The 24060-nt window shown below is 39.0% G+C and overlaps 2 protein-coding genes across 2 annotated transcripts; both read right to left on the reverse strand.

The window, feature by feature from the left end:
- Positions 1 to 1811: 1811 nt before the first annotated feature.
- hmg20a (high mobility group 20A) lies at positions 1812 to 12547 on the reverse strand. Its single transcript, XM_033968398.2, has 9 exons — positions 12284 to 12547; positions 8573 to 8647; positions 8232 to 8441; positions 7228 to 7357; positions 6755 to 6792; positions 5045 to 5120; positions 4330 to 4545; positions 3280 to 3412; positions 1812 to 2202 (listed from the first exon to the last, which is right to left on the reverse strand). The coding sequence occupies exons 2-9, from the start codon at positions 8636 to 8638 to the stop codon at positions 2199 to 2201; spliced, it is 873 nt and encodes a 290-aa protein (XP_033824289.1). The 5' UTR covers positions 8639 to 8647; positions 12284 to 12547; the 3' UTR covers positions 1812 to 2198.
- Positions 12548 to 18481: 5934 nt separating this feature from the next.
- On the reverse strand, positions 18482 to 23299 carry LOC117372579 (E3 ubiquitin-protein ligase TRIM39-like). The gene is made up of 2 exons (XM_033968399.2): positions 23186 to 23299; positions 18482 to 22273 (listed from the first exon to the last, which is right to left on the reverse strand). Exon 2 carries the CDS (start codon positions 22263 to 22265, stop codon positions 20661 to 20663), a length of 1605 nt encoding a protein of 534 aa, XP_033824290.1. The 5' UTR covers positions 22266 to 22273; positions 23186 to 23299; the 3' UTR covers positions 18482 to 20660.
- Positions 23300 to 24060: the final 761 nt, after the last annotated feature.

Here is a 24060-nt window from a genome sequence, read left to right on the forward strand (position 1 = left end):
AGCTCATATTTACTGTACATTGTCCTACTGGAAAAATGTCAGTTACATCAAATCTGTTTCTACTAATGAGGTTACAATTGACTTGAACTGTGGCCCAATCGTTTCAATCAATTTTAACAGTGAAAACCCATTAAAAGCAATCGATGATTATTGCACTGAAGCATAACTGACAAAACGGTTAATAACGTGACCTATTTCTGCGCAGCCCGAGCGTCTCCTCCCCATGAGCCCGGGCCCCTCTCCTCCCCATGAGCCCGGGCCCCTCTCCTCCCCATGAACACTAACTGCACTGCTTGTCAGAAAAATGTCAATTATCTATTTTTCTCCAAATCGTTCAACCCTAAAACGGGGAGTGTCTATTTGAATATTAGTGATAGAGCCAATAAAGGCAACTGCATTGTCCCACAAGTTTAATATCTTTGTACTGGCTTCTTTTCATAGTGAATTATTCCATTATATTTACCTTTTACCAATACTATTAGTACAATAACTATCACTACGCCTAAAAGTACTCTACTTGTGATGCCATTTTTACCAATAACAAACTTCCACATTACTGTAACGTGTTCAAACCTACGCACAAACCGCACCGTGTTCTTGTTCATTCAATTGTATTTTGATTTTAAGTACATTAATTTAAGGTTGCACAATTCTAGCTCTCCCCTTTTCGTCTAGGTGAGCATCAAAGCATTTCCCAGCTCATTAAACTAATTAGTTGTGAGAGATGCACAACATTGTGATCCCTGGAGGAAGATGCAGTGAAGTATAGTGGATTATGTAAGTATATCCACACAGAGGGAGCTGGAGCGTTCAAACGTTTTCTGCAGAGTTTTGGCATCACCTGGTGGGGGATATGAACTTGTATGGCCTTTTATTTTAAAGCCGCACTGTGTAACTCTTCGGGTAGAGGGTGATCCTAGTCTCCATGGAGATGTTATCGCTTTGCCTGGAGAGTTCCAAAGCATGGCATTAAACTGATCTTGCATTTATTCAATTTCAGGTGTTTTTATTGCTCAAAAATACCTTGAAAGACGTGCATTCATATGTCGAGTGGGGTCGCTTCTCCACAGATCTGACCCAATTTGCCCAAGTGGAGTCTCCTGCTGGTTTCCCTGGAGATAGATATGTTTAAAGCATACAGTGGAACATTCCAGGCAAAGCAAAAACATCTTTAAGGTTGCAAGAAGGTAGATGAGTTATATAGTGAAAAGAAATACTTAGACTACAAACGATATTGAAAGATTTTTTAAAGATCGATTTAGACAAACATTGTAAATTGATTTGAGATTTAGAGCATAAACATCTGAGAAAAGATATAATATAGAATCTAGATAATGTGTTTCTTGCAGTACAATACATTGTCTTTACCTTAAACAAGATAACAAAGGCTGCTGAAGTACAGTATGAAGAAGAAGATGGCAAATAACCTGCAGGATTCCATGGAAATATAAGTTAAAACCATACTTCAGAACATTCTCCAAGGACATAGATAGGTTTTGTGCCATACTGTGGAATATTTTAGCCAAAAGAACAATATTTCCATGGAAACAAGCAGGAAGAGGCCCTGAGCAAATAAGAGTCAAGTTTGTGGTGATGCAAGCCCGCTCACTGTAAGGACGTGTGTTTGTCAATGCATTAAACACTAAAAAATAAAACTACATTTTTTGGTTAAAAGTTACATAGTATGGCTTTAACCGTGAACCAATTTGTGTTTTTTCTGTTAGATCGTAGTTGAATACATCAGACATTTTTGACAAAAGAGGTAAATAAATCTTTAGGAAAACGTAACAAAAGATTTCAAACCTAAAACAGGCAGTGTAAATGTTTTTATTGAACACAGAATTCTACATAAAGACTGAATGGCACAAGTTTGTCAGCGTGAACACAAACTTCAACAATATTTCTTGCACATTGTAGACACATTTTGACACATTAATGTTTCAGATATTGTTATGAAGGCATTTGTAACAAGAAAACTGCAACATAAGCATGAAGTAAACTCTCTATGCATCTCAGTATTTGAGCAGAACAACAGCAAACAGCTTAAAATGATAAAAAATAAATATGCAAAATCGCCTTCATCTACTCAAGACAATAAAAGACGGATTTGACCGAGATAAAAAATGGTGATTTTGGTGAACAACAAACCAACACATTGTGAATGTTTTGAATCCCAATCTTCTTCGGTTAGTGTTGAATTATCTAGAGAAAAAGAAATGAAATGGTTAAACATGATTGTGATCTCGTAGTATAATTGAAAATACCAAAAAAAAAAGCTATTTACAAATGATTTAAGAATATACTGACAAATACGGAAAAACAGTCTGACTTCACTGTTGCAAATCATGAGTAAATACTTTCTTCCCTCTTCCAAAAAATCTACTGTAAAAGCAGAACTTTGAGACACTGTTGCAAAGCATTGTATCAGTCGCAAACTCATGAGAGAAGCTGAGTGGTTGTGCGATGGTGGTGTCCTGCCTCACTTCTCCATCTGAAACATCAGTTCAAAATGTCTGCAGGCGTCCACACACTCGCACATGTATAGGCCTGTATAGGTCACGATAATCACTGTATCGACTTATCGTTCAATATGTGAAGCTGGAACTATATATTTTGGGGTTATTTATTGTTTGCACATTTTCTTTGCACAACTGGGAAAGTTTTGGTTATTTTTTGACTATATGATAAGACTGAAGCTGTAAAAAGTTGAATTAATAACTTCTATGACTCATTACAGATACAAACTAAAGTACTAAAGTGTTTTATTCTGTTGTTTATTTATTGCAGCTCAGGATTTCTCAACAATACTGTAGGTTTAGAATAGTTTTTGTGGTTTAAATCTGTTTTTAGGTTTTTGTGTCAGTGGCACACTAGTGATGTGCCAAAGGGTTTCTTAGAGCTAGGAACAAGTTAGACAGATTTAAATACCTACTTCCTTCTTTCATGGTTTGAAACTCAAGTAGACCAGTTACTAACAGAATCCATTGTGTCATTTCAACCTTTTACTTCAGCTTCATGTCAAAAGTTTGGCTGCAAAGATATTTATGATTGAACTCTCTTCAGTGTTGTTCTTTTTAAGCGGGCAGACAGCTATGGGCAACCTTTCATCTCTGGAAAGTCTTTTGAGCGGAAAATTAAATCAAAATAGATACTTCTTCTAAATGTCAGCACAAGTTTGGCCTGCGGAATCCACTTTGGGCAGCTCTGCTTAAAAACTTCAATAAACCAAATCTGTACTAATGCTTCCCCAGTTTGTTTTGACACTGTGGCCACACTGACCTGTCCAGACGGTTGACCACGTCCCTCACGGTGCTGATGAGATTCTCGTGGTCCTGGGGGCTGCTCAGGATGATGCTGTGCAGTTTCTTCATGTACACGTCGATGGTGTCGATGGTCGGGGTCTCGCCACTTCCTGAAACAACACATGGGTTTAGTGTCTGGGCTGTTGTTTGATGGTTTTAATGCTGTTCTAAGCTCAAAACACAGACACATTTGCTTCTATTCAAAAGACAGGGTATTTTTATTGTAAATAAGTAAGTTTAAAATCAATATCGAGGTTTACAATGAACAAAAGTCAAAATAATGATCTATGTAGGTTATGTACAAAATCTTTTTCTTGTCTTCTTTCTTGTCTTGTTTCACCAGGCTATGAGCAAACATCAAACCATTCAGTATGATCTGTGTTTGATGGTACTATTGCTTTGGGCACAGAATGGCCAAAAAAGATATTTCGATTTTTCACGCAGACAAGAATCGAGACAAATGTATCTGTGTTATAACATTAAGAGCATTAAAATTGAACCTGGCTTTACATTATTATGTCCTCTTAAAGGTCCTGTACCAGATTTTTTCCCCTAAATTTGAGTGATTTGTCTCGCCCCAGTACAGATATATTGTATAAGCAGCTCTTAAGGTCGAAATAGGACCGCTGTGTACTGTCTGCATCTAATTATAAACTGTTTTATTGTCTGATTGTCAGAAAGTACGCTGCTAGCATGCTAACTGCTGCTTTACAGTCTCATCTATGAAAGTTGTGAGAGTGCTTAGCAGCTCATTGCAGTGAATAATTACGGTGATCAGAACACATACAGTAAGTCAGGAATAAGTATGGACCACTGCAAACTGTTTTAAATGAACTACTGGTAGCTGTTTTTCATGTTAAAATAAATAAATAAATAAAAAATCAGGCCCAGATCTGGAGCTAGTCTACCCTCACTGGAGGATTTTTACCTGCATGTTTTGGGTTGATATTCTGGTATGCATGTTCTTTCTTTGGTCTACTGAATGAATAAATGTTCCTGATGTAAAGACTGTTATGCCCCTCCTGACCTGGCAGTGGCATTGATGAGAAGCTGGACGTGAGTGCCTGCCGCAGCGTCTCCAGGTGCTGCTGTAGAAGGCCGTTTCTTCCTCTCTCCTGCATCACGTCTCCCTCCAGTCGCTCTACAGCGCCCCTCATGCTCTCCACGTGCTTCTGCAGCGCCGCATTACGCTCCTCGTACTCCATGTTGGTCTTACGCAGCTGCCGCAACTCTGCCTCTCGGGCTGCACACAAGAACAAGAAAAAACATGTTTCAGCTGAATTAGGAAACGGTAAGTGGTATCCAGCCAATTTAGGATTAAATGAGACATATTATGAAAAAAATAAAACACTTTAATGAGGATTTACTCATGCTATAAGTGTTGTCTCATCATTAGTTTACTCAAAGTGGCTCTTTGATTGATATTTGCATGTTTGAGCAATGTAGTATTGTCATACACTTGAGGCTTGAAGTGTTCAGAAAATATTTTTTTACCCCCTATCCCCGCACACAAAATGTTACAGACAGTTTTCAGTAATAAAAACATCTAAATTAAAATCTGTTGCTTGATCAAACCATCAAGAGGCGGAGTATAAACAGGAAGTCAATGGACCTCTACATACTAAATATTTTTCTTGTCTTGAGACAAAAAGTGGTATCCAACTAATTAAGTCTGTTTGAAATCGCTTGGCCATATAAAAGTTTTTAAGTTTAAAAAAAGACATTTGAGCAGTGCCTTTTACCTTTGCTGTGGTTGAGGAACTCCTCTGTGAAGATTGGGATGTCAAACACAGTCCTGTCCTTCCCCTCGATGTCCTTCTGTTCAAACAAAATAAAGCCATGTACAGTTGTCACCATTATGCATTACAATATGTGGTACATTAAAAGAAGCTACAGATGAATGTTGTCCTTGGGCAAGACACTTAATCCACCTCGCCCCCAGTGTCTGTGTACAGTGTGTATGAATGTGTGTGTGAATGGATGACTGTTTCCTTGATGTAAAGCTTCAAGTGCCTAGAGAGTGAAAAAGCGCTATAAACAAATGTGACCATTTACTATCTGTGTGCTCTGATTTGCATGTTGTTTTAACACACAGTGTAAAAAATATAATTGAAAATATATTTGCCAATAAAACATTATGAACACCAGAAAAGTTGCATAGTGCATCTTTAATTAAGAGGCTAGGACATTAATTAAGTAGTTGCTAAGCTTCATATTTTATTAAGGCTATTAAAAATGTAGTTATTATAAATTGTTACCAAATATGATTGTTTCTTGAGAATAAACTAAGAAACATTGAACCGCAGAGCCTGAGTGACAGTGCGTGCGGTCATCCATCTCGCTGTGTTTGTGGGCGGGTAATTGATTTTATACCTGCCCACAGGGAAATCCAGATACAGTTTTAAAAATGAGGAGGCAGCAGGCGTAATTTCATCTGCTGCTCAGCCTAGATATCAAAGAAGCCAATGCAATGGTTCACTACGTGTTAGCTGTAAAATATGGTTACAACAGTGGCTTGGGTGGGCGCGGGCTTGTATATTGCCTCCTGTGAAGAAGCCATCATCTATTCTCATTTTGTGTCGTAATGAAATTTAGGCAGAGGAATCCTTTGGCACAGATCTTAAAGGGGAAACGTTGGCACTTGAAAGTAGCACAGTCACCCTGGCTGTAAACTAGTGCAGACACAATTATGCACAAGGAAAGTTAAAGTTTATTACTCACAGTGTGATTAAAAGTGAATTATGTTTTAATAAAGACAAACAAAAAGATGAGCAGCTTTAGTATCCAGCCAATATTTGTGCACCAGAGCAGGTTTTAAAAGGAAAGGCAAATATATATCAGGTTTAGTGGACATTAAAGGTGTGCTAAAATATCAAAAAATCAACACTGTATCACCAAACCTACTATTATAATCTATCAATGTCATTTACTCTGTGTGCACGCTGTGTGTGGGTGGGGGTGTGTGTGTGTGTGTGGGGGTGTGTGTGTGTGTGTGTGTGTGTGGGTGGGGGGTGTGTGTGTGTGTGTGTGTGTATATATATATGTTTTGCTTATACAATATATTTGACATATCCACTGTTGTATTTGGTTCTTCAAAAATAGTGATATCATGTGCAATATATTTATAGTATAATATGTTACATGTGGCTTTTTGGTATTTTCATATCCTTTCACCTTCAAGGCACTTCAGTGACTTGCCCAAACACACAATGACAGTATTCATCTGTGGAAGCTGGAATTGTACTGCCAACCTGTGGCTCAGTGGATCGGACTGCTTTACCAAGTGTTTACATCGAGAGTGGGATTACACTGAGCTACTGTCGCCCAATTCACTGTTGTCACTTTTTAATAATTTGATTTTAAAAATGCTTTTGTTGTGTTACATTGTGTAATAAACTGCTCCAATACTGTAATTTATTGTAGAGTTTTGTTATAACGAAATAATGACTAACCTCATGAAGGACCTCGTTAGGTGTCGGGTGTCCAACTTCTGTGAAAGGAAAAAAATAAGTTTGTGTCAAATTCCATCCGTCTACCACCTGCTTAAAGGTCCACTATGCAACTTTTTTGGATGTGCCATCTGATTGTGTCCATGGAGAGGTTATTCTTTTGCCTAGAATATTCCACAGTTAAGTTGCCCATCACCGTGGAAAATAGCAGGTGACCCTACCAGACCAAACTGCAGGTCAGATCTGTGGAGAGGCGAGCCTGTTCAACGTGGGAATGCATGTTTTCTATACTAGTTTTCAGCAATAGATACACCTATAAATTAAAAATGCAAGATATACAAGTTTAAAGCCACACGGTGAACGCTTCCAGGCAAAGCTAAAAAATCTCCATAGAGATGTGCAGGTGGCAGATCCTACACCAGAAAAGTGACATAATGCACCTTTAAATAATAGCAGTGGTTTAGTATAGTGCTGACCTCTGTGCCTTTTGCCCTTCTGTTTCTCCTGGACTTTCCTGGTGAAGTGTTTGTACGCCTCAGTCTTTTGATACTTCTCCAGCTCTCGCATGTAGCGCTCTTTGTCCTTCTCTGCTTCGTCCAGATATCTCTAAAAACACAAACACACAAATAAGGTAGTAAAACAGTTGACGCTCTGGTTAAGCTACAATAATTACATTTGTAGAACATTTTCCATATGGTTAAAAATGATCAATTCTGCAGCAGAAATGTGTCTTGGGTTGGCGCTCTTTACCAAACTCAAAACAGACAGATTCAGCGTATATCCAATGTAAGTGGTTCAGCGTTGATGTCACCATTTGCCTCTGCTAATCAAATATATGCATATTACAGATTAAATGTTACTTCTGTTTAAGACAATACTACAAGCATAAATCTGTATCGCACTGTACGTCATTGCAAGGCTTTGTTTTATTGGACCTGACAGTACTGAGAACCATAGCAACCAAAGAGCCAATGAGGCTGTTGAAGGTAACGCCCCTTCTTGCCCGCACCGCCACTTTAGCAATGAGAAGGCGTTGAGCAACACTGTCAATCAAACCTTTTGCTAACGCTAGCGGGAGTGATCTCAGGGAAATAAGGCGCCTCTTTGGTCTGTTATTTTTCTTCATATCTTGATTTACAGACACAATGGTGAAATAAAAATATCAGAATAATGTAGAGCAGATTAATACGAACAGTTTAAGATGAAAATGACGAGCCTGACAACAGCAGTTACAGAGAGAAGGGCGAAAGACTTTCAATAGAAAATGAAGTAGAGCCAGAGTTGATGAAGGACAAAAAAGTAGTTTGAATCTGGATAAAGTACATGTTTTACAATTTTTTTGTTCAGCTTGTGTTTAGACTATGTAAAATTTAAACTATGAGAGTGAGGGGGGCACATAGTCTATTAATAGTAAAGACTGAAATGAAAAGTTAATATGCGCATCCCATAATCTGTTTATACACTTCTCCGTTGGACCGACCTGCTTCTCGTCAGGGGCCAGCTTGCTCCACTCGTTGCCCAACATCCGAGTGATCTCTGGAAAGGGAACGTCGGGCCTCTCCGCCCGGAGCTGCTCCCGGCGGTCGTTCATGAAGCGCACGTACCCGGTCAGAGGAGCTTTGGGAGCGTTACTGTCCTTCATCGGCTTCTTCCTCTTCCTCCCCTTGGTCCAGCTGCCGCGCCTGGGCTTCTGAAAAATGCATTCGTTTTGACATTTTAGGAAACAGTTCTGTCGGGTTTTTTGCCCTGCTGGGACGGGGTTGAAAAGTGGAAAAAGTGAAAAATGTGTCGTCTGATATTTTGGTGCTCATGTCGCCTCACCTCGTCGCCGTTTCTCTGAGAGTTGTTTTCAGTGTTGGGCCCAGGAGAAGCCGTCTGCTCTTCCATGGTGACTCACTGTAACAAGAAAGAAAGAGAAAAAAAAGGTGTGTGAACTGCAAAATGACAACTTATGTAGTCTACAAAGGTATGTGAACTGGTATTGTTAGCAAGAGTCTGATTAATTTTAAAGTGCACATAAGCCTGTCACGATAATGACTATATCGACTTATCGTTCAGTATATGAAGCTGAAACAACATTTTTTGGGGTCAATATTTATTGTGTACTTTTTCTCTGCACTAATGGAAAATTCTTTGTTATTTTTTTGGCTATATGATAAGATTTGAGCCATAAAAAGTTTGAATTAATTAATTAATTTATTTGATAGGGACAGCGCATATTAATGAACATCTGTAAACACTGTAAATATGCCAAATTATAACAAAAAATACTAATTTCCATCTGTTGTCCCTAGGCAGGTACACAGACAAATACAACATAGACAATTAATAACTTCTATGACCCATTACAGATGCAAACTAAGTACTGAGTGTTTCATTCTGCTGTTTATTTATTGCAGCTCAAGATTTTTTTATTGTAAAAAAAACAAAACAAAAAAACATTGTAAATAGAACAATAAACTGCAAAAACTTTTCTATCCATCCACCATTTTCTTCCGCTTTATCCGGGGCCGGGTCGCGGAGGCAGCAGTTTCAGCAGGGAAGCCCAGACTTTCCTCTCCACACACACTTCCTCCAGCTCTTCTGGGAGAATCCCAAGGCGTTCCCAGGCCAGCTGAGAGACATTGTCCTTCCAGCATGTCCTCGGTCTTCCCCGGGGACTCCTCCTGGTGGGACGTGCCCGGAACACCTCCCTAGGGAGGCGTCCAGGAGGCATCTGGAATAGATGCCCGAGTCACCTCAATTGGCTCCTCTCGACGTGGAGGAGCAGTGGCTCTACTCCGAGCTCCTCCCGTGTGACTGAGCTCCTAACCCTATCTCTAAGGGGGTTAGAGATAGGGTTCGCAGGGCTTCCACCCTGCGGAGGAAGCCCATTTCGACTGCTTGTATCCACGACCTTGTCCTTTCGGTCATTACCCAGAGCTCATGACCATAGGTGAGGGTAGGAACGTAGATTGAGCGGCCTCATGTGGAGGAGTTCAAGTATCTAAAAACTTTTCTATTCTATTCTAAATCTACAATATTGTTTCCAACAACCAAACATTTCCTAGTGCAATTATATATATATATATATATATATATATATATATATATATATATATATATATATATATATATATATATATATATATATATACACACACACATATATATACACACATATATATATACATATACATACACACACACACACACACACACATTTAGAATAGGCTTTTGGGGATAATTCTGCTTTAGGTTTGGTTTGAATATTACTGTTTATCGTCTATATTTCATCAATAGATCTTCAAAATTTTTTATTGTGACAGGAATACTGCAATCTTCAACTTAATTTCTTTCTTAAAACTATGATTAAAAAAATAGCAAATTTACTATTTCACCAAACAACATAACAATAAGAAAAACATGTGAACTTGTCATACGCTCTTTAAGGCTTAATGACAACTGCTGAGAAAAGCATCATGCATTTTTTACAATAACTGCTGAAGGGTGACTAACAGTTTAAACAGACACATCAAAGTTATTAGATTGTTTCCACAGACCCAGTTTTACTTCAGTACAATAGGGCTCAAGTTTATCCAAGCACCTCCCAATTTTGGCTTAACACCATTTGGCTAGTCATATTTCCTCTAATAGAAATGTCAGAGCTGCTATCAATCATCATCAGGCCAGTGAAAAACAATGAAACCACCACACTCCAGCCGCACATGTCAATGCAATTTCAAAACTTGGGAACAGTTTTAGTGCAGCCTCATAATTACTGATAACACACAGCTAAAGTGGTTAACTTATAAAAATATTGACTACTACTACAACAATAGACTTTGGGAACGTTTCCAGTCTATGCTTAAAATAGCAACAAAAATACTGGTGTTCAATCCCTAAAGGGCCGATATTAAGCTAGTTTCTGATCTGTGTTATAATGTTGTTTCCTCAACAAAAACATGCCTGAAGTTTTGTTGTGTTTTGTTTCCTTTACACATGTTTAACACACAAACTCTGCATATTTATACTGAGTTCAGTTCCACCTCGTAATGTCATATGTTAATACAGGAAGTGCTCCACTGTGTTTTTAAACTCCATAATATCATTTGGATGATTTTGGCTCTGGAATTGCCAAACTATACTAAACAAAAGTTAAAATGAGCTGTTAACTTAAAAACTACCACTTTATGAAATCACAAGGCGGAACAGAGCATTTTGAGCTTTGGAGACGTAGACAAATTGATAATAGAGGATTACATCAACATGTGTGAATGAGGCAAAACACAACTCTGGGTATGTTTTTGACACGGTAACAACAGTATAACATGACTTAAAACTCACAAGAGGCAATTTTGTGTAATAAAGGACATTTAACTTACGAAAATATTGACTTCTACTGCAGCACAGTTTGGGAACATTTCCAGTCTATGCTTAAAATAGCAACAATAATATTTAGGTTTAACATTTAACCTTTCAAAACAATGACTCCAGGAAGAGCGTCTGAAACAAGAATAGGCACCTCTGGGTTACACTAACATAACCAATATAAATGTACTAAAAATAAACTATTTTCATACAGGGGCATATTGAAAAGTCTACCATGTAACTTTTCTGGCAGAGGGAGTACTACCTTCTTGTTTCCATGGAGATGCTGTTACTATGTCCGCAATGTTCCACGGGATGGCATTAAACTCACTAAGGAAACAAGTAGGAAGCGGATTGTCCAGCAGAAAAAAAAACTTTACACAATGCACTTTGACATGAACTTAGCTATTTTTGTTAATTCTTCCCTATATTTCAGTCAAACATCAGCACTAACACGCCCTCTACAGATAACAAACTCACATGGCAAGAATAATAATTTAATAGCCTTTATATTTCATGTATAAGATCAATCCTCAGTTAAACAGTTTGGTAACATCGTGTGCTCGTATTCATATATGTTTGTTTTTTTTATTTATCATGTGCATCTCCCAGTATGATTCAAACATGGAATTAACTTAATATGGAGATAAACTGTTTTAATGTCTCTGTATCATACACAACCCACGTGGGACAATGGAATAACTGCTGTCAAAGAAGATGGTGGTGTCTAAATATGTTGCTTAATAAAACATTTGAAATAATCAGAAACACAAACAGATCTAGAAACGCGTGTTTTTCTCAGTTGGGCGAATCTATTAGCCTGTTGTTACTAGCTAGCTACATGATGCTAAACCAAGGCTAGGACTTTACAAATTATGGGGCTAATGTAGCACATCATTTGGAGTCACAACCAAAACCAAAGCTTCACGGACAGTCTTTGGACATTCTGCATTTAAAATAGTCACGTAAACACAGGCTACTAGCAATAAAACGTGCAAAGTGCATGTTAGCATTGATGCTAGCTACTGCACGAGCTTGATTTAACAACACAATGCAAGCAACAGAAACATGAAACGCGGATTTTAGAGCTTATAATTTAAATTAAATATGAAAAACGACCACTGTATCAATTTTGGGTTTGGTTGAATGGTATAAGTGTCAAATCAAACCTAGCAAACCTACCTTTGATGATGGGAGCGTGTCTCTGCACAATCAAAACAAAGCAGCCAGTCAAGCTCCTCCACAGACCTGACTTCTGCATTCACTCTGCCGCAGATCACTATATTCACCCGCAGAGGTATGTCAACTGGTACTGCTATTATTATAATATTTAAAAAGGTGATATTTAACCCAAATAATTATAAAAAAAAGTCCCAAACACTTGTAACTGTGGTGCTGTCTTTCTCGTGGCTGCAGAGGAATTCATCTATTAGGATACACCGCCCCCTACTGTTCAGGTCACGGCACAGTTATCTAAAAATAGTCACTTTTTTAGATTTTCTTGCTCTGCTTATTCTTTTATTCCTCTTGTTTGTCTGTTGGCTGTTTCGTTTTCACACTCTTGTGCCATTGTCATCTATCCTGAAAGCAACAAATACCACCAGAGATCAGAGAGGCCATTGAGATCCACAAACGAGGGCCGAGATAAATGCATAGGGGCATAAAACGTGACTTGGGAGCGCACACCTTTCACACACATGGGATGCACTCCTGGAGAAGGTGTTAAACAGTAGGGATGTAACCTTCCACTGCTGTCTGAGAAAACTAAGTACAGCAGCCTACAAGATACAACAATATACCATCACGCGATGCTTCTGAGGAAGACTACAGGAAGGAGCAGAAACATTTAAAGCAAGTAAAAAAAAAAAAAAAACAGTGATTTCTGACAAAAGGAACTGCTAATTCTAAGGTCTGAATATGCTGAGGATTCTGATGGCTTTAGATTTGGGTCTAAACTGGTCCAAATGTAGGACAAATTCTAAACACTGGCACATTTTTGTGGAGACTGTATGGTCTATTTTAGGCTGATTTGGTCTAAATGTGAACCAGATTTGAATTATTAAAATGTTTGGTGTGTGCCCGACTGGTCTAAATGTGGACCAGATTTGGACAGACGGGTAAAACATGTGATGGTTCCAGGTACATTTTAGTGAAATGAGTAGTGTAACCTGTCTATGCACTTTAATGTGAGCCAGATTTGAGTCATGTCAGGTGAATGTTGACTATACCAGCTCAAATTTGTCTTTATCTTTCAGCTTTAATACATCATTTTTATTGTAGTCAGTCGATACCAAAATGCCTACCAAACAGTTCTCTACTACTGTACAGTGGATACTGGAATAGTGGTGTAGGTCTTATCTCTGGAACATACACTACAAGTCAAAAGCATGGCACACCCTCTCATTCATCCCCCCCAGTGTGTATTTAGATACACACTGAAAAAAAAAATCAGTGGGGTGGGTGGTGAGTCTCTGCCTCAAGTGGAGGAGTTCAAGTATCTCGGGGTCTTGTTCATGAGTGAGGGAAGGATGGAGCATGAGATTGAGGAGCTCGGTCACACGGGAGGAGCTCGGAGTAGAGCCGCTGCTCCTACACGTCAACAGGAGCCAGGTGAGGTGGCTTGGGCATCTGCTCAGGATGCCTCCTGGACGCCTCCCTAGGGAGGTGTTCCAGACATGTCCCACCAGGAGCAGGCCCCAGGGAAGACTCAGGACACACTGGAGGGACTATGTCTCTTAGCTGGTCTTGCAACACTTTGGGGTCCTACCGGAGGAGCTGGAGGATCTGTCTGGGATGAGGGAAGTCTGGGAGTCCCTGCTTAGACTGCTGCCCCCGCGACCCGGCCCTGGATGAGCAGAAGAAAATGGATGAATGGATGAAAAAAATCAAATATGGTGCAAGGTGTATGTAATTACAATTACAATTAAAAAATTATATAACTAAATATTACAAAAAGAATCTAACTAAATATTATATTTTATACTCAAATCTTCAAAGTAGACCCACTTTATGTCGACAGTTCTGTAAACTTGGCCTTCTTTCAATGAGCTTCTTGACAAAGTTTTTTGAAATGGTTTTCACTTCACAGTAGTGCTGCGTCAGGGTCAAGAAATGCCAATGACTAGGGTGAAGTTTTTATTATTATTATTATTATTATTATTATTATTATTATTATTATTATTATAAAACAAGGTTTCATTTATTTTTTTTTTTTTTTTTTTTTTTTTTTTTTTGCTACATTCTATATGTGTCCTATGTTCATTCATGGTTTTGACGCCTTTAGTGAGACTATACAATGCAAATAATCATGGAAATATAAATGAAAAATGTTTCCAAAGTTTTGTCTGGTGGTGATAGTGTCCATCTTCCTGCACTTGAACCATAAACTGTAGAACTCTCACGTCACCCAGAGGAGTGGCGCCCTCTGCTGGAGAAGGTCAGGTTACAACGTCACAAAGTTAACAAAACCAACCTCAGAGGTGTAAGTGTATTTATAGAGTCAAAAGTAAAAGTATTTCTCAAACATTTTGAGATCTAATAAAACTTCCAATGTAGTGATTTTTATAAAGATTTGTTCTGAATTTGGCTCAACAGAAACAACTGAATCGATCTTTTTTTTTTTTTCTATCTGGTTTTATTTGTACATTTTTCTTGCTCAAATTATGAACTTGATAAAAAAAAAATAAACCTCTCAACCTTTACAGCAGGTCTCAAAAAGAAATAAAATACATTTACTTTTCAAATCTGTTAAAAATGTAGTGGAGAAGAAAGTACAGATACTGCTCTCAAATGTAGTGGAGTAAAAATAAGTATCAACTTTAAAATTTACTTAAGTACAGATACTTAAAATTCTACTTAAGTACAGTACTTTACTACTTTTCCTTCATTATATGTACAGTACAATATATAACGAGTGGACAGAAAGGTATTTCTCTCTGAGGAAGCAGGTTTGAAGTCAATGTAATAGCAGCACAAAAATAAACTCTGAAGGATATCAGCAAGAAACTATTCAAATCTGTTGCAATTCCCACATGCAAAAATGAAAGCTTTTGTCACTTGTAAATGTACTCAGAGTGGACTGTGATGAATCATGTCATAATCAAATACACAGTATACACTTGACTATGACCTCAGAGTTTTCTATTCTCTATATACATTCTCCAACAGCATTCCTCACAGCGTTGACCTGGCTGTGTTATTATCTGTGTGCGGTTTCTGTGATCTGATCCAAACTAAACCAAAAGACTGTTATCCTTTTGTAAGAGTTAGGAGGACTATTTCACTCAGCAGCATGACACAGATTGAAAACACTGGCTGTAAATGAGCCGATCACCAGTCTGGGCCCGAGCAGCGAGGGTTGTACAGGAGCTGGAGACTAATTGAAAGGTAGATGATAATCATGCAGAGCTGCCGTTATCCACAGTTAATCCTGCCAATTCACTCTGGCTCATTACACAGGGGCCGCAGATATCAGGTGCCACAGGGAAAGAGCAGAATCAACACACAGTAAAAAAATAAATAAATAAAATTAACAAAAAAAAAACAAAACAGTACAGTTTGAGTAATAAAATGTTTAGGATAAAAATACCACCAGGACGAAGACAAAAGATTAAAAACAACAACAACAAACAAACAGGCGCTAATAAATCTGATTGCCACTATAATGGGTAAACTTTTGTTGCTATGAAGAGGCCTAAAATGTCTGTTTTGTGTTTTATTTCACGGTGTAGGATGAGATAAGGCTAGAAGTCTGTGTAATTCCTCACTCGTGTAGGTTTAATCCATAGCAAAAGAAAAATTCAAATCTGTCAACTGGACAAAAAGTTGTAGGAGTGAAGACATTTGGCTGCTCATCCAAGCCGCTTCATCAGTTCTGGTCAGATTGCTGGTGCACACTGACATATATCTGTCTGAAGGGAGGAGCTAACTGCACTCAAACTCAAAACATTTATTTGTTATTATTTGTTTACAGTTTCTGTTTGTTAGCTAATGAGCTACACTAAGTGTGCATTGTGCCTTTCTATATTTTGCATAATCATTCAGGCCCCTAATGGGTGGTCACACACCTATTAGCATGCTGGCTAGCCCTATACTTTTCCTTGTTTAGGTTTAGGTCTGAGGATGAAGTTACAAATATAAATAGGAGATAGATGATGTCTAAGGCCTCATTCCTGTTCAAAGACGGATTGTCTTTTCTAACAAAAATTCTCATCTCAAACCATTTCTTTTCTCTGGCTCAGATCTGAACCTCACGATCTTCAGTGGTCAGTGTCTTTGAGATGTAGATGTACAGCAGACTGTGGTCCAGAGGAGCTCTCACACCAGTGTTGGCACATCCTCTTATGAAGTGGCTGTTTAGTTTCTCCAATGTAACGCTCACTGCACTCTTCACTGAATGGAGTAGACACATTACTTTGTTTATGGCTCAGGGTTTTGTTCTTTGGAAGAACCAGTTTCTGTCTTAAAGTGTTTGAAATAGACAGGGATTTCATCCTGTGTAAAAAATCTTCTGTAGCTTTTCAGACACACCAGACTAGTAGGAAACAAATCTGTTTATATTAACTGTTTTCCCTGCCCCTCCTGTTTTTATTCTTAATGTGGGAATAAACCCCACCTGCAACCACAATTCAAATAGAGTTGATAAACTGGGCAGTACCTGGAGGATGAAAGAAAAAAGTGAGAGAGGAGGAGGGGTGGGGATTGGAGACATAAAAAACAGTATCATTGGTCTAACAGGTATCCACACTTCAAACTCCGCCCCCGCATCCAGGTGTTTTTAATCAGAAAAACCTGGCTGTAATTAGAGCAGTCTTTTGTGATGTCACCAACTACTAGAAACTGCAGAGGGCACTGAAGGCAACACAAACTTAGATTTAGGCATTTTTGATAAGAAAGCTGAAAATGTATCTAGTTTGTAATAAAACTGCCAAAAATGACTAGGAGTAGCAGATAATGCTATTAAAGTGGGTGTGATAAACAACTATTAAACATGTCTTTGATAAAAGTCCATTAAGATGACTTTAATGAAAGTGTATTCTTTAAAAGTTGGCACTGTAAAAACTTTGAGAATCAGAAACCATTTTCCATTTGCCCTGTCTAATCTCTAGTGCAGGGGTGTTCATTACGTCTACCAGTCGATCGCGAATGCATTTTGGGTATATCACGTCCCCTCATCCATCCAGTCACATGACCAGGACAACAGTCGGATTACACCTGACCCTAGGTCACATCATGGGCGCTGCACACGCATAAACAAGTATGAGTTAGTTTAACCCTATAGCGTCGGATCCTATCGTCGCCGATAGACTCGCGGTTGCGGACTTTCCAGCAGCGTAACTCCGCAACCAGTCGTGCTCTCATGTAAATTCAAACGGCGTCTCAAAGCGGAGACATGGGGCTATCTAAATATTTTACCCTCATTACTGTAATCTGCCTCTGTTGTCCCTCGAAGGAGACGAATGAGAGCGCGAGGCTGCGGGGATTTTCCCAGTCATTTATTCGATGCGTAAAAGAAAAAATATGGATGGATGTGTAAAATAGAAGTAGTTGTGTTAAAAAATGCAGTAAATTCTGATACTTCATTTAACATGATTTTATGGCTATGAAAAAAGACAAAACCGTAATCAACATGATTAGCTCTGTTATCGCTTCCAAACGAAAAATGCAATTTTACTCCTGGCTGTCAGAAGCTACTGCCCGAACTATGCATCCCTCACTGATTCTATTCAGTGTCATCAGAGCAGTAATGATCATTCAAGTAATTATGAACATGTAAGAAGTTCAATTGTGTTCTGCAGTATTATCTCATGACGTTGTGCAAGGTACATCAAAATGCACTGTACATGTAAGAATTCATAAAACATTTACAAATAAATATATGTTTAACATTTTTGTATTAGGTGGTAGATCTTTCAGACACGATCATTTTAAAAGTAGCTCACATACTGAAAAAGTCTGAGCACCCTTGCGCTAGTGCTTTTAGTGAAAGTGTGTTTAGTGCTGCCCCCTGTGGGTTGGTTATGTGCTTTTCAGTCAGAGCTGGAGGTGCTGCATTTGAAGTTATAATGTCACACTCAACACAACTTTTCAAAAGTCATTTTCCTGTAATGTCAACTGAACCAGACACAGTCATTTTACTGTACCCCCCCCCCCTTTTTTTTTTTTAAAGAAAGGCTACAATGACCTCACACTTTCCAAGCCAACTTCAAGCCAACTCACAAAATAAAAATTTGCCATTATCACAGAAGCTGATAGCTCATAGATAAAACTGACAAAGAACTAGACAAGATTCTTTAGTAAAATCTTTATTATGTTAACTTCATCATATCCACTTTAAGTAATGATGACATAGGCACATGTTGCTATGTGAATGTCAAATGAGGAACTCCCCCCTCCCCAACCTCACAAATCAAAACAGAAACTGAACTCAAGTCAATTACATGGACATGAAAATGTGAAAAACTGCATTAACAAGTGCATTTATACGATACAAATTTGATCAGAACAAGCTTTTTGAAGTATTTCCACGACCTCAATATAACCCATTGCACATTCATATAAACTCATGATGCTGAAAAGAGGAAAGAGGCTGAAATCTTGATACTGATGTAATGTAAAGTAATAAGGACATCTCCCCCTGAGTGAAAGTTCATTAAAATGTCTCCATGTCTAGTTAAAGGTGCAAACATAGTTAGTTTATTTCAGTTTGCAGTGGTCCAGAGTTATGCCTCACTTTCCTTATGCACTCCCAGCATCCTCATTACACTGGTCAACACTAAATTTATTGTCTAAGATTTTTAAGCTGATTTAGGATCATCTTGATGTGCTGAATCCAAAAATCACATTGGTTTTGCTCAATCAGGTCAACGTTCTGAACTAAGCTACATATTTGTTTTTGGACGATTTTGTTTACATGTATGAGTATTTTCATGTCATATGATGCAAAATTCTGTTATATTTCTCACTATAAACAAATTCTGAAGATTTTGCATGTGCCAATTTATGACTAATTGTTTTTTTTTTATATTACAAGTGAATGAAATGGCTTTGACTAGAAGATCTTGCAAAAATAAGCCTGACATATTCTGCTACATCTGCGGTGAATACACCAATGTTCCTAACAGGAATCAAGTCACAAGTTTCATAAAGCGTGCTTACCATGCTTATTTTGGGATTAAACTTGGTGACCAAGATGAAGCTTGGGCGCCACACATGGCATGCAAGTCATGCACCGAGTATCTGCGTCAGTGGACTAAAGGCAAGAAGAGCTGTCTGAAGTTTGGAATTCCCATGGTTTGGAGGGAGCCGACATCAACAGCTACTTCTGGGCTATTGATGTGACTGGGATCAACAGAAAGAACCGAAGCAGCCTCAAGTATCCTGACCGTGAATCAGCACGTCGTCCTGTAGCTCACTGGGATTAAATTCCAGTACCTGTGTTTGGAGAAGTTCCTGACATCAGTGACAAAGATTCCTCCAGTGTGGTTTTAATGATGATGCTCCACATCCTTTTTCCCAAAAGGAGCTAAATGTTCAGGTTTCCTGAGAATCTGGGATCACTGAGTGATGAGCAGGTGGAGAGATTCCATCAGGACATAAAAGAGATGGAGACCAGGTATCAGGGACGCTGGGATGCAGTCATGATGGCTGATTACTGTTGGACTCTGAAGAGAGACATCCCTGCTGCTGAGCATTCAAGGGGTTCATAAAAACAGAAGTTCATGTCCTGAATTTTGCACAATGATAACGTAATGTTCCAATTTACATGTACTTACCTTTATCAATTAGCATAACGTAACTTTTAATTAATACATTCTGTTAGAAAACAATTTTTTATCTCCTAAAACATTTTTTGGATGAGAAATATTAAAGAAAATCAACTGATAATGTCACAAAATTGTAATCAATTTAGTCAGAAGATCGGATGTTTCTAAATCAAATTAGCATAAAAACCTGACCTGACTGAGAAAAATGGATATCATTTTTGGATTCAGTGGTGCTAAATGGTCCTAATTCAGTTGAAAAAGCACAGACAACTTTCAAAAATGCTTTTTGTTGTAACCCAGTGTTATTATCATTATTCTCCATGATGAGTTTATAAGTGCTTTTCATGACTTTCAGAAGCCAAAGTGTAGTTTTGCAGTCACTGTAATGCTAATAAAAAAAACTAGTATACTAACAGTGCACTTCCTTTTCAAGAGGTCTACTAGCTGAATATATCTGTACTAGGGCAAGATACATTTCAAATTACATGGAAAAAATCTAGTACAGGCCCTTAAACAGAGGGCCTGTAACACAAAAGTGATTTTCTTAACTACAACAAGAGGGCTGGATTTTAGTATGAATTCATTCAACACCTCATAAACATATCACTACAGCTGCCCTGGGGTAGACTGACAGAGAATACAGGCCTACGCCATCGCCCCCCAGACCACTCAGTACTCACTCACTCTCATACCATTTCATGGGCAAGATGGGCCTAGCCCAAAGACACAACTGTATACCCTGCCATCCTCTGGCGTGGTGGAGAACTATAATCAAATCACTGTCCATGTCTGCTCTACTGTTTGAGTTTCTTTGGTGGACTGCACTCGTCCTTCACCCCTGTGACCACCAGAGGGGTGGAGTTTGTGCCTCTGTGGTTATTGCTGGGGCTAAAAAAAGGCAGCAGACTTTGAGAGAAGTTACAGCCAGTGAAGGAGTGAATGAGATCTGCAGTATGTACATCATAAAAGTCAACCAGGCCACTGTGATAGTTCACAAACACCCCCACCTTCTTTGGAGCAGCCCTGAGGAACAGGCAGTCACCTGTACATGCATAGTGCTTTCCCCCTCTCAGACAGATGCTCCAGAAGCCTCTGTGAGGGTGCAGAGTGGGATTCTCCCTTCTAACACTCTTCAGTGCCACACCTATATCCCACTCTGTCTTATCTCTGACCTCAACCTCAAAGTAAAACTTGCCGGAAGAAAAACTTTGCTTCCCGAGAACTCCAGGACAGTCAGAGAACCTCTGTGCAGTGTCTGGGTAATTATTCTTCTTGTCAGTGTGATGGACCTGTTTCAGATCGCCCGACAGAGTGAGGTTAGGATTAGCTGTACTTGGATCCAAGGTGATGTCCACTGCAAACGTCTGCACTCTCTTGAAGACATTTCTATTTATTTGTGCATTGATTTGCTCTTTCATCTCAGACAGAGCCTGGAGTGCTATGTCCTTACATGTCTCTACCTCAAAGCTCCCGCTGCTCCAGTTCTTCACTTCAATAGGGGGCAGTGCAGTGAAGTTCTGCAAAAAGTAGAAATAGTCTTCACAACATAAGCGCTTCTCCAGCTCAGAGCTCCTCTTCTCCAGTTCACTGATCTCCTGCTTCAGCTGTTGGACCCGGTCCTTGGCCTGTCTCGCTGTCTGTTTGTGTTTTTTAAGTAATTGCTCGATGAACTGCTTCTGCCTGCTCTGAACAGTCTCTATCAGAGCAGTGAAGGCCTGTTGACCTGCAGCCAGCTCTTCCTCATAAACTCTCTGACTCAGCTTCATGTGGTGCCAGATCTCCTTGATCTTCTGCTTCCTCTTCTCCATCCAGTCCTGGGTCTTAGTCTGAGAAAGCTGCAGAGAAGACTTCTTCCTGTCACAAAGGTCCTTCAGAGAAACATTCGTATGGTTCTTGTGCTCTAAAAGAGAACACACTCTACAGATGTAGCTCTGGTCAGTTTGACAGAACTGCTTTAGAGGCTGGCCATGTTTGGAGCAGACTCTGTCCATCAGGTTCTGCACAGGCCCTATCAGCTCGTGGTTCTTTAACCCGGGCACCGCCTGGTGGGGCTCCAGGTGGCTTTGACAATACGAGGCCACACAGTTTAGGCAGGACTTCAGGGCCTTGAGCCTGGGTTTAGGGCACACATCACATGGGACGTCCTCTGGTCCAGCCTGGGCCTCGCGCAAGCTTCGGATCTTAGCCACCATCTCTGACACCAAAGTGTTAGTCTTGAGATGGGGTCGGGATTTGAACCTGTTCTTACAGAGAGGACACACTGGAGGGTTCAGGTCCCAGTGTGTGGTGATGCAGGTTTTGCAGAAGTTGTGTCCACAAGGAGTGGTGACTGGGCTGTTGAACAGATCTAAGCAGATGGAGCAGAGGAAGTTATCCTCAGAGCCGACAGCTGCCGCCATTCTGACCCCTGAAACACACACATTAGTTTTTGTTTTTGTTGTTTAATTGTTTTGTTTTTCTTTTTATTATAGAGCAATGACTGAATAATTTTGGGCTTTAAAGAAAGGTTTACAAATGGCCTTTACACAATAGACAGTCATTCCCAAAACCTTTCTGAGTGTCATTCTGGTTATCAGGTCTTATTTCATCTTATATAAAAATATCTGCATCATCGGGATTGAACATACTGTAGGTGTTTTAAATAGGAATATGAAGCATGAGCATCACTTCCTCTCTGTCTCTCTCTGTCTTATGCAATAAAGAGGGATGAGTAAGAGAATGCCTGTTGCACAATGCTTTAAGTTACGTCAAGCCATAAACCAGCAGTAAAAGTACCTGGGCTAAATAAGGACTGAGCTACTTCTAAATCAAAATGCACCCATGGATAACAAGCTATTTATAAAGCAATATGTGCAGATAAATGATACATAAATGATTGTGTTACTGATGAGACAACGTTAATCTCAGTGTTAAAAAAAAAATATATAACAGGCGATTCAAAGAATAACCACATTTTTAGGGCTGGTGATTGATGTAGGGCCTTCCCAAGCTTGTTTCCATGGAAATAATGTTCCTTTGGCTATAATATTCCACAGTAAGGCATAAAACATATCTCCATGGAGAATGTTCCAAAGTATGGTTTAGCTTTCTATTTCCATGGAATCATGCAGGTCATGTGTCTCCTCCGGAAAGTTACATACTGTGCCTTTAAGAGATACGTAAAAACTACTACATTAAGTGAGCATGAACAAGAAATGAGATAACAGATTACTCTTCTTTCTGCTCCTTTTCATTCATTTTTCATGTTTCAATGTTTCATGGCACTGATGATGCCTTTTATGGTTCATTAATTAAATCAATAATAAATAAAAATACTCACCAGGCAGGAAGGGAAAGAAGAACAGCAAAAGCAGAACTGAACCGGTCTATACTGTTTCCTGGACAATAAGGCAAAATGATCCAGAGATAGTGAGTGCTGAGCGAGTGCTGTGTGCTTCCTGGAGTAATTATAAGAGGTGGAGCTCTGGGGAGTGGCAGTGTATATGCAGTCTAATGACGTGCAGCATGCGACCACAACACCTGAATGTAACACGTGCAGGGTGACACACCTGTTCACAGAAAGTGAAATCAGTGTAGAACAAAAACTATGGTGAATCCTAAGAAGAAACAGAATACAGAACATTTATTTACATACCACAAGACATGGGTAATAATCGGTTTGTTAGTGATCATTCACCTATTAGTATTTATAAAACCCTTATTAATGCCTATTCAGATTATAGTATATGAAGTGTAAGTTAGTCTAATAGCATCCTTTGCTAATCATGTACATGAGGACAAAAAATCGGCTTCAATTGAACTAGGCCAGTTATCCAGTTTTTTTGGCGTGTGTGTGAACACAACGCTCAGAGACCCATCTCCAGATGTTGAGTCAGGATTGGTCAGGACTCTCTGAGTGCCCAAAATGAAATTTTTATGCATACTCCTTGTATTTTCTGCACTGCAAAACAGGGTAGCATAACAACACAGACAACCAACCTACAGGGTAATTAAAAAAATAAATACATAAAATTTTCCTTCAATTATCTGAACTAAATCAAAACTTGATTGTAAAGGCCTTTTTGTTAAAGGTTTTTTAAAGGACAGATTATTTGTATGTGACTGGCCTTTAAACATGCTCTGGAGTAGCTTTGCTTATATTTTAGAAGTTCAAATCATGTCTATCTTCACACAATAGACATTTTATTTCTACAG

The sequence above is a fragment of the Periophthalmus magnuspinnatus genome, chromosome 6, assembly GCF_009829125.3.
Source record: "Periophthalmus magnuspinnatus isolate fPerMag1 chromosome 6, fPerMag1.2.pri, whole genome shotgun sequence".
NCBI classification, from domain to species: domain Eukaryota; kingdom Metazoa; phylum Chordata; class Actinopteri; order Gobiiformes; family Gobiidae; genus Periophthalmus; species Periophthalmus magnuspinnatus.